Genomic DNA, 14,218 nt, shown 5'->3' with positions numbered 1-14,218 from the left:
AACTGTGGTTTCATACATTTGGCGTTTGTACTCGCTTCTTGAAAACAATGAAGAATGTCTCAAAAGAAACAGTTCCAAAAATCTCAAAGTTTATATGATCCAAACTCGAAGAAACACATTAACGAGAATCAAAATCAATCAAAGTTATTTCATTTAGACTTTTATTAATCTTATTATGATCCCCTAAAGAAGATAAGATTGAAAAAAAAAAAAAAAAAAAAAAGACTACTTTTTAGAAGATTTCTTCTTCGAGCTAACAGCAACAACTTCAGGTTTAGGATACTTCTCAGCTTCACTTGGATCTAACCACTTGAGAGGATGGCGATTAAAGCAAGGCCAATTTGGTATAGTGATCAGAGTCGTGAGAACTACACCTCCAGCGTAGATCAACATCATCGTCCTAAACGACGCCGTTGCGTAACCAACAACGAACGCCATAACCGCGGCGATCAGAAGCAAGATCTGCATTAACTGCTCCGCCAATTTCTGCCCTTGCCAATCCATATCTGAAAAAAAAAACAAAAAAAACCAAAATTACAATCAAATTGAATAGTACAGATCTATGACGTCGGAGAATCTATACCTGGAAAATGAAGACGATTTCGAAATCTCTGTTTCTTCTCGACGGAAGTTGGATTTGGGGAAGAAGAAGAAGAAGACGACGACGACTACGAAATTTCGGTTTAATTCTAAACCGAAAAGTTTGACTGATGCAACCAAATTTAATGTACCGTATGTAGCGCAACCAATCGGATTTTCGTAATGAATGGGCCTTATCTTTAAGCCCATTAATTTAACTGTCGGACTAAATTGAAATCGGAACGGTTCATTTACCACGCTCCGCGACGTTTCGTATTCAACCAATAGGAATCGAGTAATGTAGCCGAGGCGATCCTCGTCAAACATGTAAAGCTAAATCTGGACCGTTGATTGCGTTCAAGAAAGCACATGTTGTGGTATTTTAACCCGCACGATTAGAAAACATAAGAAACACATTGATGAGCAATACTAACTGTCCGATTATTATTAAATCTGCTTCTGCCAAATCGTTTGCCTATAAATTAATATCAAGAGTCATACACGCGTGAAGACTGACATTGTTAAAAAATAAAACTTTTTTTCGAGATCGAAAGCGAAAGCTCTTCTTTGAAAATTTGGAGAAGCTAGAGAGGTTTCTAAGGTACGATTATCTTTTTGATTTTCCCAGAAAATTTATTTCGTTTGATCTTTAAATTGCTGTAATCGTTCAGTATCTCGTATGAAATTAGGTGAGATTAGTTTCTATTCGTAGCAATGGGACGAATAGTAAATAAAATTATACAAAAAAAAAAATATTAAAAAAAACAAAATTATATATTTTAATAGTAAAATAAATAGTGTATATGTAAATGGATGAGAAACACATTGATGAGCAATACTAACCGTCCGATTAGAAAACATGAGAAACACATTGATGAGCAATACTAACCGTCCGATTATTATTAAATCTGCTTTTGCCAAATCATTTGCCTATAAATTAATATCAAGAGCCATACACGCGTGAAGACTGACATTGTTAAAAAATAAAACTTTTTTTCGAGATCGAAAGCGAAAGCTCTTCTTTGAAAATTTGGAGAAGCTAGAGAGGTTTCTAAGGTACGATTATCTTTTTGATTTTCCCGGAAAATTTATTTCGTTTGATCTTTAAATTGCTGTAATCGTTCAGTATCTCGTATGAAATTAGGTGAGATTAGTTTCTATTCGTAGCAATGGGACGAATAGTAAATAAAATTATACAAAAAAAAGAAATATTTAAAAAAACAAAATTATATATTTTAATAGTAAAATAAATAGTGTATATGTAAATGGATGTAAATTAGATGATTGATAGTTTGCGTATAAATCAGATTTGTACATTTGAATTGAAAAGAAAATATGAAATTTTTATAAAAAAAAAACATATATATAGATTTTTTAAGATTTGAACATTTGAACCATATAACTTTTTGTCAAAAAATAAATAACGAAAAGATAGTACTGTTATTCGTATTAATTCAGACTGCTATTTTATATAGATGAACTAAAATTTTTATTTTTTAGACAAAACAGTTAATTGTCATGTCTGTAATTTCATTTTAATTATGTTTTGTAAATTTTTATTTTATTTTATTTGCTAATGATTAAATCCGCAAACAAATTAAAAAAAAAAACAAGAAGGAAAATCGTACGAGAGGCGCATCAGCGCACCGGTCAATCAAGTCGGTAATTAGGGTTTAACCCAATCTTGACCATTTTTCGCAACCGCAACTAGCTCATCATCATGTTGTCGGCTCTCCGATCTCGTTGTTTCTCTCTTCTTCAAGATCAATCATGGAAACTATGTTTATCTTCTGCTCTGAATCGCATCTTAGCCTGCTCTCCATTTTTTTCTTCAACCTCCGGAGCCAAAGACGTCTCAGAGATTCTCACGCTTCCCGAAGTGGAGAAAATACTCGCTGACGTGAAAGCTGATAACGTTACGGTGGTTCCAACTCACAATCACTGTTTCTGGGCCGATTACATGGTCGTCGCCACCGGACGATCCGATTGGCACTTAAAAACATCGCTCAAACATTAGTCTATAAGGTACACACGTCTTCCATCTTCCTCTATCGTTGAGATTGTTGATTTGGGTATAGCCAATTTTGTGAATTCGATATATGAAAATTGAATTTGACCTTTGATGGATAAATGATTAGCTCTGTTTTGTGAACACGTTTTGATATGATAAAGAGTGATCCAATGGTTTTCTTGTATTGCTCTTCACAGACCAAGCAAAAGCAGAAAGACGCCAAACATATAATGCTGCCTTATGTGCAAGGGTACGATAGCATGTGGGTTGTCATAGACTACGGTTCGTGTGTTCATGTTTCTATCTACACAAATTGTTCATTTTTATATTTCGTTGGAGTACTGTGTTGGATGTAATTCTCTGGATACCCTTTAGTCCATGAACTTGATGAGAAAGCCAGGGTTTATTTCAATTTGGATAGCCTTTGGACTGCTGAAACATCTGGTACTGATTCTTCAGGTAAACAAGTCGCTTAATTTAGTGTGTTCAGTGAATAAAAAAAGCTGAAACTTTGATCTTGGGTTTGTGTCTTTTTACATCATCTGAACACGGAGGTGGAGATTGTATTAGGAAGTATGTCCTTTTATATTAAATTGTTATGTCTCCTTGATGCTACCTTGGTATGAGGATATGGGGAAGTACTGTCTCTTGCTTGAGTAGTTAATTATATTGATTTGAACCTAAACCAGTTATTAGATAGCATCCTCCATATGTGACTTCATGCTTCTCTTGCTGTTATAAAATCTATTTTAGGATTGATTTACATATAGCTTCTGATTTGTTGAAGCTTTTAGAATTGAGGTATTATTCTATTTTTGTTTATCTGCTCATAACAAAACAATTGAGTAGTTTATAACACTTTGATTTATCGTCTTTATTGATTATATTGATTACAACAACAACCCAAAAAAGAAAAAAAAAGCTTCAATAAAATCAATAAAGATGATAAACCAAAGCGTTATAAACTACTCAATTGTTTTGTCATGAGCAGATAAACAAAAATAGAATAATACTTCAATTCTAAAGAGCTTCAACAAATCAGAAGCTATATGCAAATCAATCCTAAAATAGATTCTATAATAGCAAGAGAAGTATGAAATCACATATGGAGGATGCTATCTAATAACTGGTTTAGGTTCAAATAAATACAATTAACTACTCAAGCAAGAGACAGTCCTTCCCCATATCCTCATACCAAGGTAGCATCAAGGAGACATAACAATTTAATATAAAAGGACATACTTCCTAATACAATCTCCACCTTTGTGTTCAGATGATGTAAAAAGACACAAACCCAAGATCAAAGTTTCAGCTTTTTTTATTCACTGATCACACAAAATTAAGCGACTTGTTTACCTGAAGAATCAGTACCAGATGTTTCAGCAGTCCAAAGGCTATCCAAATTGAAATAAACCCTGGCCTTCTCATCAAGTTCATGGACTACAGGGTATCCGGAGAATTACATCCAACACAGTACTCCAACGAAATATAAAAATGAACAATTTGTGTAGATAGAAACATGAACACACGAACGTAGTCTATGACAACCCACATGCTATCGTACCCTTGCACATAAGGCAGCATTATATGTTTGGCATCTTTCTGCTTTTGCTTGGTCTGTGAAGAGCAATACAAGAAAACCATTGGATCACTCTTTATCATATCAAAACATGTTCACAAAACAGAGCTAATCATTATCCATCAAAGGTCAAATTCAATTTTCATATATCGAATTCACAAAATTGGCTATACCCAAATCAACAATCTCAACGAAAGGGGAAGATGGAAGACGTGTGTACCTTATAGACTAATGCTTGAGCGATGTTTTTTAAGTGCCAATCAGATCGTCCGGTGGCGACGACCATGTAATCGGTCCAGAAACAGTGATTGTGAGTTGGAACCACCGTAACGTTATCAGCTTTCACGTCAGCGAGTATTTTCTCCACTTCGGGAAGCGTGAGAATCTCTGAGACGTCTTTGGCTCCGGAGGTTGAAGAAAAAAATGGAGAGGAGGCTAAGATGCGATTCGGAGCAGAAGATAAACATAGTTTCCATGATTGATCTTGAAGAAGAGAGGAGCAACGAGATCGGAGAGCCGACAACATGATATGAGCTAGTTGCGGTTGCGAAAAATGGTCAAGATTGGGTTAAACCCTAATTACCGACTTGATTGACCGGTGCGCTGTTGCGCCTCTCGTGCGATTTTCCTTCTTGTTTTTTTTTTTAATTTATTTGCGGATTTAATCATTAGCAAATAAAATAAAAGAAAAATTTACAAAACATAATTAAAATGAAATTACAGACGTGGCAATTAACTGTTTTGTCTAAAAAAATAAAATTTTAATTAATCCATATAAAATAGCAGTCTGAATTAATACGAATAACAATATTATATTTTTGTTATATTTTATTTATTTATTTTTTGACAAAAAATTATATGGTTCAAATGTTCAAAGCTTAAAAAATCTATATATGTGTTCTTTTTTTATAAAAATTTCATACTTCCTTTTCAATTCAAATGTACAAATCTAATTTATACGAAGACTATCAATCATCTAATTTACATCCATTTACATATACACTATTTATTTTATTATTAAAATATATAATTTTATTTAATTTAATATATATTTTTATTTTTATATAATTTTATTTAATATATATTTTTATCTTGTTTCTTCGCCCGTCGAATCGTATGGATTTAGGTTTTAGGTTAGGGAGATGAATCGATCCGCTAGATTTGAGTATTAGATTGTTTCTTTAGGTGGAATCGTCTTCTTGCTTTTTCACCGGTGTAATTAGATTATTCATATTGTAGATTAGGGTTTCGGTTTTCCTTATTATGCGATTTACAATTGGGGATTTGCTTTGGTTTTGTGTTGATCTTACGATACATTTTTGCAATTGAAATACTTTGGTTCTAAATTTTGTTATCTTGTTGAACAGATAGTGGCTCGTACTAAGCAAACAGCTCGGAAAGGCTCCTAGGAAGCAGCTTGCTACAAAGGTAAGCTCTCACATGTGATCTGAGTTTTCGCTTTGATTGACACATCTCTGGATTTGTTCTAATTGTTTTTTTTTGTTTTCTTACAATTTAAGGCTGCACGTAAGTCTGCACCAACCACTGGAGGAGTCAAGAAGCCCCATCGTTACCGTCCTATAACTGTTGCTCTTCGGTATGCATTCTGTTTTTTTTAACTTTATTTTATTATCTTATTAACTTTTAAAACATTATTTTATTCAAAAAGAAATGTTGATGAAAAGGGTTCGAACCGGCGACCTCTCGATCTGCAGTTGAATGCTCTACCACTGAGCTATGGACCCAATTGTATTATTTTCAATATTTATAACTTATAACTCAAAAACCTGATTGCTTAAAAGTTAAAACCCCTAGTTGCAGCGCTTCTTCTTCTTCGTTTCTCACAGCTTGCAGCCGCCTATGGCAGTCAGTTATTCTACTTTTTGATAATATAATTTCTCTGTTTCCGTCGCCGGTAAAGGATGGGCAAACGAGGAGCTAAGAAGCTTACAAACACTCAAGGAGGAGGACCTAATCTCAAATCCGTACTAAGACATGATCACCTGAAAAATCTCGCCCTCTGGTCTTCCGCCGGAGATACTCCCATCCCCTCTCTTGCTTCCTTGTTTGGTCGACGTCTCGCTGCCGACATCGATTCCACAGGAATCGCTACTGATCCTGATCTCGTCTCTTGCCAAAGGTACCTCTTTTAGGGTTTTCTTATCATGACTACAATTTTGGAATGTGAAACCGCCGATTAGTTAGGTTTTTTTTGGTTTAGAATCTTGAAATGTCATTGTTCTGTGTTTAGATTCCTTAATGTTTTACAAAGAGAGGATCTTTATGAATTTAAATGTTATGTAATGATGATTCCAAGTAGGTGTGAGATCATACTTAAGCCAGGCTTCAATTGCAATGTCAGAATCGAGAAGGTTTCTTCTAAGCAGAACCAGGTGCAAGAAGTCTAACATCTGTTTGCCTCAGAACAATGTTGTTTACCATTGCAATTTCTGTTCTCACCGGAACCTTAAGAGACGTACTGCGAAAGGTCAGATGAAAGAGATTTACCCTTTCAAGCCGAAAGCTCCTCGTCCTAAGATCAATCAAGAGATGACAGTGATGCCTCAAAGTAACATGCTTTCTTCACCTGTGAGAAGTGAGAAAGATCAGGTGGAGGAGGTGAATACACCGAAGCCGATGATGCTTACTCTGGATAGGGATAAGAGGATACGAAAATCCAAGAGTAAGAAACCGATTGAGTCTCAAAGTGTTGCGGATTGACTAGTATAACATTGAGAGCTTCTTTTGTGCCTATAACGACGTTAAAGCCTCGTTTTTTATTCAACATTCCGCACAATCACCATATCGATTTCTGCAAGTCCCCATTATTCAAGTTTAGAAGAACATATGCTCAAAATGACGAGTCTTCTTCTACTGGTGGTGGAAACAGACCGGTTAGTAGCGATGATTCGACCAAGAAAGACCAATTTGGTGGTTTCAGTTTTAAGTGGAGGGAGCTGTTGAATCCGGATCAGGACAACTTTGTGGCTGTTGCGTTGGCCGGGGTATTGACTTGGGCTAGCCTTCAAGTCTTGTCGCAGCTTTTCTTCAAGTATTCATTTATCGCTGCTCTACTCATTTTCATTCTCGTCACTCTCCTCTAGCTTCTGTTTTCTTTGTACCACCAGTACAGAGACATGAATGTACACTTGAGTCTTGGTATAAAACAAAAGTATGAAGTTGTTGCATCACAGGTTTGAATTCTAACTGTGGTTTCATACATTTAACGTTTGTACTCGCTTCTTGAAAACAATGAAGAATGTCTCAAAGAAACAGTTCCAAAAATCTCAAAGTTAACACCTTTATATGATCCAAACTCGAAGAAACACATTAACGAGAATCAATCAATCAAAGTTATTTTATTTAGACTTTTATTAAGCTTATTCCGATCAAGAACAATAATAATAGAACCGTATCTTTTATATCATCAAAACCTTAGACCCCCTAAAGAAGATAAGATTGAAAAAAAAAAAAAAAAAAAAAGTGATGGATAGCTGAGTTAGCACAGACGTGTAGCCCATTAATTTAACTGTCGGACTAAATTGAAATCGGAACGGTTCATTGACCACGATCCGCGACGTTTCGTATTCAACCAATAGGAATCGAGTAATGTAGCCGAGGCGATCCTCGTCAAACATGTAAAGCTAAATCTGGACCGTTGATTGCGTTCAAGAAAGCACATGTTGTGGTATTTTAACCCGCACGATTAGAAAACATGAGAAACACATTGATGAGCAATATTAACCGTCCGATTATTAAATCTGCTTTTGCCAATCGTTGCCTATAAATTAATATCAAGAGCCTTACACGCGTGAAGACTGATATTGTTGAAAAAAAAAACTTTTTGCGAGATCGAAAGCGAAAGCTCTTATTTGAAAATTCGGAGAAGCCTGAGAGGTTTCTAAGGTACGATTCTCTTTTGATTTTCCCGGAAAATTTATTTCGTTTGATCTTTAAACTGCTGTAATCGTTCGGTATATCGTATGAAATTAGGTGAGATTAGTTTCTATTCGTAACCATTGTCTTGTTTCTTCGCCGTCGAATCTTATGGATTTAGGTTTTAGGTTAGGGAGATGAATCGATTCGCTAGATTTGAGTATTAGATTGTTTCTTTGGGTGGAATCGTCTGCTTCCTCTGTGAATTTTCGGTAGTTTTCACCCATGTAATTAGATGATTATTCGTATTCGTTTCCTGTAAATTAGGGTTTCGGTTTTCTTGATTATGCGATTTACAATTGGGGATTTGTTTTGGTTTTGTGTTGATCTTTACGATACATTCTTGCAATTGAAATACTTCTAAATTTTGTTATCTTGATGAATAGATGGCTCGTACTAAGCAAACAGCTCGTAAGTCTACTGGAGGAAAGGCTCCTAGGAAGCAGCTTGCTACAAAGGTAAGCTCTCATATGTGTGATCTGAGTTTGCTTTGATTGACACAGTTCTGGATTTGTTCTAATTGTTTTTTTTTTTTTTTCAATTTAAGGCTGCACGTAAGTCTGCACCAACCACTGGAGGAGTCAAGAAGCCCCATCGTTACCGTCCTGGAACTGTTGCTCTTCGGTATGCATTCTGTTTTCTCACGAAAATAATTTCGTTTTACTTGGTTGGTATCGTAGTTGACCTAATATTGTTTTCTTGTTATTGATTAACAGTGAAATCCGTAAGTACCAGAAGAGTACTGAGTTGCTGATCAGGAAGCTCCCTTTCCAGAGGCTTGTTCGTGAGATTGCCCAGGACTTCAAGGTAATGAATGTGGTGCTTATTAGTCTATTGAATCTGAAAAATATGTGTTTTGGATATATCATATGACCTTCTTTATGTTCATTGTTATAACCTTGTGTGCTTTTTTTCTCTATGAATGCAGACTGATCTGCGTTTCCAAAGCCATGCTGTGCTTGCACTCCAGGAGGCTGCAGAAGCATACCTTGTTGGTCTCTTTGAGGATACTAACCTCTGCGCCATTCATGCCAAGCGTGTCACCATAATGCCAAAAGACATTCAACTTGCACGCAGGATCAGAGGAGAGCGTGCTTAAGTGTGATGGGGAGAAGGTGGTCGGATTATGTGAATGTGGAGGGTTTTTTCTAAATAGATAGTTGGAATTAGATAATATGGCTTTAAAAGCTTTCGGTTGTAGGAGACTTGAAAACAATGGTGGTTGGCTTTTCTTTTTTCTTGTCTACTCGTACTTATGATTTCCGTGTGTTCTTACTTTTAGCCTACGTTTTGTGGTGTGTTTATTGCTTTCTTTTTTGGCATTATCAAACGCCGAAAAGACATATTGATATGTCAAAGTTTCTGACTTTTGTTTGATCTGCTTGTGTTTATTAAAAATATCTTTGTTTTTTTTTTTTTTTTTAAAATTAATTAGCTTTGTGTTGCGAAGTTTGATTCATTATTAACAACTTTCACATTCACGAAATTGGTAATCCGCGTGACGCATAAAAACATTCAATCGTAGCCGTTGGGAAGAGTTGAGAAAACACAATATGCAAATGTTTTAGCCGTCGGATTAAGAATGTAAGAAAGTACAAAAGGAGCGTATCGTGAGAACATACTTTTGGTAGCACAACCCTTATAAATAACCGCATTGTGGCCACAACCACTACTTCAATCATCTGCTATTACTGCTTTTGCGACGAAAGACAAAAAAAAAAAAAAAAAAAAAAAAAAAAAAAAGAAACATAACAAAACAGAAGTCAGCTCAAGCGACGAAGAGGTATGATTTGGGATTAGGGTACTAGTTTCAAGCTCGTTTCTTAAAATTTTCCTGTTATTGTCTCTGCGATCTGATCGTCACGACAGTTGAGTTTTGGGTTTTGTCCCGTTCCTGTTTGAAAAAACAAATCTCCGTCTATCTAATTTTGCTGCCTAGATATATACATGTTAAGATCAAAAATGGTCGCTTTGTTGTCTCATGTCTGATCAACATTTAATAATAGTTCGTTTGTTTTCTTACTTGGTGGCTCTGTCTGTGTTAGTGATCTGTCTTGTGTGCGATTGTCATTGCGTAGTTGTGTTTTGAAAAATTAGGGTTTGTGAATCGAATTTTTTTCCCCTTTGGCAATATCCGGCTTGGTAAAAGAGATTCATCATTGTTAGGGTTTTCGGTTTCCCCCAATTTCTTCATCAAATTAGGGTTTTTATAATCTTCAATTGACTGTTTAGTTTCTTGTGAATACGCTCTCGCAGAGATGGCTCGTACCAAGCAAACCGCTCGTAAGTCCACCGGAGGAAAAGCTCCAAGGAAGCAACTTGCTACTAAGGTTCTTGTTCCTTCTTTGTCTCTCTTTGCGCTCAAATTTTGTGCCTTTACGTTTTCAAAATCGAGTTTTGATCTTCTATATTCAACACAGGCTGCTCGTAAATCTGCACCAACCACTGGTGGAGTCAAGAAACCACATCGTTACCGTCCTGGAACTGTTGCTCTCCGGTTTGTCCCTTGTTCGATTCTTCAGTCTTTAAAGTTATCTGACAGCAATTATTGTGTGGTTAATTAATATTCTCCTAATCTTTTTGGTGTTCAGTGAAATCCGTAAGTACCAGAAGAGTACTGAGTTGCTGATCAGGAAGCTCCCATTTCAGAGGCTAGTCCGTGAGATTGCTCAAGATTTCAAAACTGATTTGCGTTTCCAGAGCCATGCTGTCTTAGCTCTCCAGGAAGCTGCTGAAGCATACCTTGTTGGTCTCTTTGAAGACACTAACCTCTGCGCCATTCACGCCAAGCGTGTCACCATTATGCCTAAGGATATTCAGTTGGCTCGTCGTATCAGAGGTGAACGCGCTTAAGAGCCTCCTACCAAGAAAACCGATCAAGGTTTAACTTCGCTCTGCGGATTTTATTCAAGATTGATTGGTCTACTAGTTTTTTTTTCTTTCTTTTATGGAAAGTAAGCTCTCTCTCAATTGCTGTGTTCTTTTTCTTAATTTCGGGTATGTAGTAGGGAAAATCGAATTAGTAGCAACAAGTCTACAATCTTGTGTTCTTTATGCTTCTGTGTATTGCTTTTAACTCTTTGTTAAATTATTATGTTTTCTTAACGCAGTTTGTCACCATTACTTTCTCTTCAAAGGTCTTAATGGTTGATCTTTTTTTTGTGGATTTGCTGAATCTTTCTAAAACAATTGGATTGTGGACGATAAATTGGACGGTCCTCAACAAAACAACCCCTTAAAAAAAGGAAGATACGTTCCTAAACCATTGAGAACCAAATTTTCTTTATTTTGACCAATAGATTTTGTTTTCCTTTTTTTGCAACCTCTTAAATATATTCTTAGTCAATCAAAACCCATTACCCCAAAACGTCCTCTTTTCTTTTTTCTTTGTTCTGCATTTCTCACAAACTCTGAAATCAATCATCCATCAAATGGGAGAAGTAGATGAGAAACCGTCGTCCATTGATGTAGCTTCTCCGAGGTATTATTCATCGACCAAAGTTGCGGATATCGATACAGAGCTTTTCAAGATGAAAGCTTCCCTTGAGAACGAAGTCGTTTCTTTAAAAGCCGAGTTATTGAAGAAAGACACGTTGATGAAGAATCTTGAAGCTGAGGTGGAGAAAAGTAAAGAATTAGAGAAGCAACTTCTTGATTCCTTTGAAGAGAAATCAAGAGAGTTAGAGGAAACAAAAGCTTTGGTAGAAGAATCCAAGGTAGAGATCGCTTCTTTGAAAGAGAGGATAGATACATCTTACAATAGCCAAGATTCTAGCGAGGACGAAGACGAAGATGATAGTTCTGTTCAGGATTTTGATATCGAGTCTATAAAGATTGAGATGGAATCAACCAAGGAGAGTCTCGCAAAGGCTCATGAGTCTGCAGAAGCTTCCTCGTTGAGGGTATCTGATTTGTTAGAAGAGATGAAATCGGTTAAGAACGAGCTTCAATCAGCGACTGATGCAGAGATGACGAGCAAGAAAGCAATGGATGATTTGGCATTGGCTTTGAAAGAGGTGGCTACTGATTGTAGCCAAGCCAAGGAGAAGCTTGTGACTGCGGAAACAGAGCTCGAGGCTTCGAGGTTGGAGTCTCAGCAATGGAAAGAGAAACACGATGAAGTTAGGAAAGAAGCGGAACTGCTCAAGAACACGAGCGAGAGACTTAGGATTGAAGCAGAGGAATCACTTTTGGCTTGGAATGGGAAAGAGTCTGTGTTTGTGAGTTGCATAAAGAGAGGAGAAGACGAGAAGAACTCACTTCTTGATGAGAACAATAGATTGCTTGAAGCTCTTGTTGCTGCTGAGAATCTGAGCAAGAAGGCTAAAGATGAGAATCATAAGGTTAGAGATATACTTAAACAGGCCATTAACGAAGCTAATGTAGCGAAAGAAGCAGCCGGGATCGCCAGAGCTGAGAATTCGAATTTGAAAGATGCCTTGTTGGATAAGGAAGATGAACTTGAATTCGCTTTGAAGGAGATCGAGAGGGTGAAGGTTAACGAAGCTTTGGCTAATGACAATGTAAAGAAGTTGAAGAAGCTGTTGTCTGAAATAGAGGTAGCTATGGAGGAAGAGAAACACAGAAGCCTGAGCAGACAAGAGTCGTTGCACAAGGATGTTGAAGTTGTTGTTGAGAAGAAGATTGAGGAGAAGGAGAAGAAGGAAGAGAAGAAAGAGAACAAGAAGGAGAAGAAAGAGAGCAAGAAGGAGAAGAAAGAACATAGCGAGAAGAAGGAAGAGAAGGAGAAGAAAGAGCAGACACATCAGAACATAGATAAGAAGATGATTGGGAAAACTTGTAGTTTCAGTATCATGAAGCTCGGTCATCACAACTACAACCATAGCAAGCACAACAAAGAAACAGCACTAGTAGAGGAAGAGATCACAAAAGCTTCAAACGGTGGGAATCATCAACAAGAGAACAGTGATGGAAGTGGCGAAGGAAGCTCTCCAAGTTCAGATTCTTACCTATTCAAAGGTTCAATCTTTGACGTAGCGGAGACGCCACATGCGCAGACGCATCACAAGAGGAGATCATCGTGTACGTTTTTGGAAGAAGTAGAGACGATGAATCCAGAGGATCTTGAGAATTTGGATGGGAATCATTTAGAAGAAGGAGAGTTGAACGACAAAGGAGCAGTAGCAAGGAAGAAGAAGGCATTTATACGTAGGTTTGGTGATCTTCTCGTTAGGAGGAAGAGCTTAAGTTTCTCACACAAGAAAGAGTCTTCCACTGATTCACAAGATAAGCAGCAGAACCCACAGACTCCTCCGTCTCCGTCTCCGCCACTACTACCGCCCATGTCTCCGGAGCCCTGAAGAGCATTGTTTTTTGTATATATTTTTTTTGTGATATGCGCCATTGTTGTGTTTTCTTCTACTACATACAGCTTTTGAGGTTTGCAGGAATTTTATTGTGTACATAGACCAAAACGTTTTAATATTTTCTTTGTAACAAAGATTGTTTTGATCATTTTGATCATTGCAGTGTTTTGTGTCTTCATTCAATTGTTGACACTCTGGTCGAACCGGTTTGGTTATTTAGAAATTCCCGGATTGCGGTCGAGACGCTAATTTCGAATTATTTAATTTCTCGTTAGAAGGCCTTAGAGCATGTACAACGGTGGTTGTTAAAAGATTTTTAAGAGATGCTTAAGCTTAAAAATAAATAAAAAAGCATTATAAATGTTGGCATCGATTGGTTCCTCAAATTAAGGATCGTATATGTGTCAGTATGTGATTGGTTCCTCAAATTAACAAAAAAACAAAAAATGCTCTTTTCTTTTCTTTCGAGCCGATCTCAAAATCGCTGAGAAATTCTTCTGAAGTCTGAGATATGCGATATCTGGTTCCTCAAACTCAAACACCAAATCGAAAATTATTGAAAGCTCTGAGTTTGGTTCAAGGACGCTCCAATGTTTTCCCATGGGTACACATATCTGTAGATCTTTGATATCGTCTGAATTGAGAAGAGATATTAGAAAAATTAGAGTTTTCTGATTTGGGAAGTGATTAGTAAAATTAGGGTTCTTTCAATTGGGTATTGATGTTAGGAAAATTAGTGTTTACCGTTGTTAGCAGCTTGAGAATTTGATGAGTTGATGGTTCAAT

General features: G+C 36.7%; 3 protein-coding genes, 1 long non-coding RNA gene, 1 other non-coding gene and 1 pseudogene across 8 annotated transcripts; 5 read left to right on the top strand and 1 right to left on the bottom strand.

Annotated features, from left to right (window-relative positions):
* Positions 1-72: 72 nt before the first annotated feature.
* On the bottom strand, positions 73-723 carry LOC147933509 (signal peptidase complex subunit 1 pseudogene; annotated as a pseudogene). Its single transcript, XR_015570893.1, has 2 exons — positions 584-723; positions 73-506 (listed from the first exon to the last, which is right to left on the bottom strand). The product of XR_015570893.1 is annotated as a signal peptidase complex subunit 1 pseudogene (transcript).
* A 340-nt stretch (positions 724-1,063) lies between these two features.
* Positions 1,064-2,604, top strand: LOC104774218 (uncharacterized). 2 transcript variants are annotated; one of them, XR_015570896.1, is made up of 3 exons: positions 1,064-1,180; positions 1,581-1,635; positions 2,197-2,604. It is a non-coding gene; the product is annotated as an uncharacterized LOC104774218 (long non-coding RNA). The 2 variants fall into 2 exon arrangements; XR_015570895.1 differs by having other exon boundaries at positions 2,194-2,325.
* Positions 2,605-5,977: 3,373 nt separating this feature from the next.
* Positions 5,978-7,454, top strand: LOC104720941 (uncharacterized). Its single transcript, XR_015570841.1, has 2 exons — positions 5,978-6,309; positions 6,490-7,454. It is a non-coding gene; the product is annotated as an uncharacterized LOC104720941 (transcript).
* A 528-nt stretch (positions 7,455-7,982) lies between these two features.
* Positions 7,983-9,515, top strand: LOC104727503 (histone H3.3). Its single transcript, XM_087471566.1, has 5 exons — positions 7,983-8,075; positions 8,492-8,563; positions 8,653-8,729; positions 8,822-8,912; positions 9,034-9,515. The coding sequence occupies exons 2-5, from the start codon at positions 8,492-8,494 to the stop codon at positions 9,202-9,204; spliced, it is 411 nt and encodes a 136-aa protein (XP_087327692.1). The 5' UTR covers positions 7,983-8,075; the 3' UTR covers positions 9,205-9,515.
* A 96-nt stretch (positions 9,516-9,611) lies between these two features.
* Positions 9,612-11,210, top strand: LOC104720933 (histone H3.3). Of its 2 annotated transcripts, none has more exons than XM_010438827.2 (4): positions 9,612-9,888; positions 10,362-10,435; positions 10,526-10,602; positions 10,697-11,210. In XM_010438827.2, the coding sequence occupies exons 2-4, from the start codon at positions 10,364-10,366 to the stop codon at positions 10,956-10,958; spliced, it is 411 nt and encodes a 136-aa protein (XP_010437129.1). In that variant the 5' UTR covers positions 9,612-9,888; positions 10,362-10,363; the 3' UTR covers positions 10,959-11,210. The 2 variants fall into 2 exon arrangements, with proteins under 2 accessions (XP_010437129.1, XP_087327693.1); XM_087471567.1 differs by having other exon boundaries at positions 9,781-9,973.
* A 326-nt stretch (positions 11,211-11,536) lies between these two features.
* On the top strand, positions 11,537-13,580 carry LOC104720934 (uncharacterized). Its single transcript, XM_087471565.1, has one exon. The coding sequence runs from the start codon at positions 11,537-11,539 to the stop codon at positions 13,424-13,426; it is 1,890 nt and encodes a 629-aa protein (XP_087327691.1). The 3' UTR covers positions 13,427-13,580.
* The last annotated feature ends 638 nt before the right edge of the window (positions 13,581-14,218 follow it).

Source organism: Camelina sativa, chromosome 11 (assembly GCF_030686135.1).
Source record: "Camelina sativa cultivar CO46 ecotype springtype chromosome 11, ASM3068613v1".
NCBI lineage: Eukaryota > Viridiplantae > Streptophyta > Magnoliopsida > Brassicales > Brassicaceae > Camelina > Camelina sativa.
This window is presented reverse-complemented; position numbering and strand designations above follow the sequence as displayed.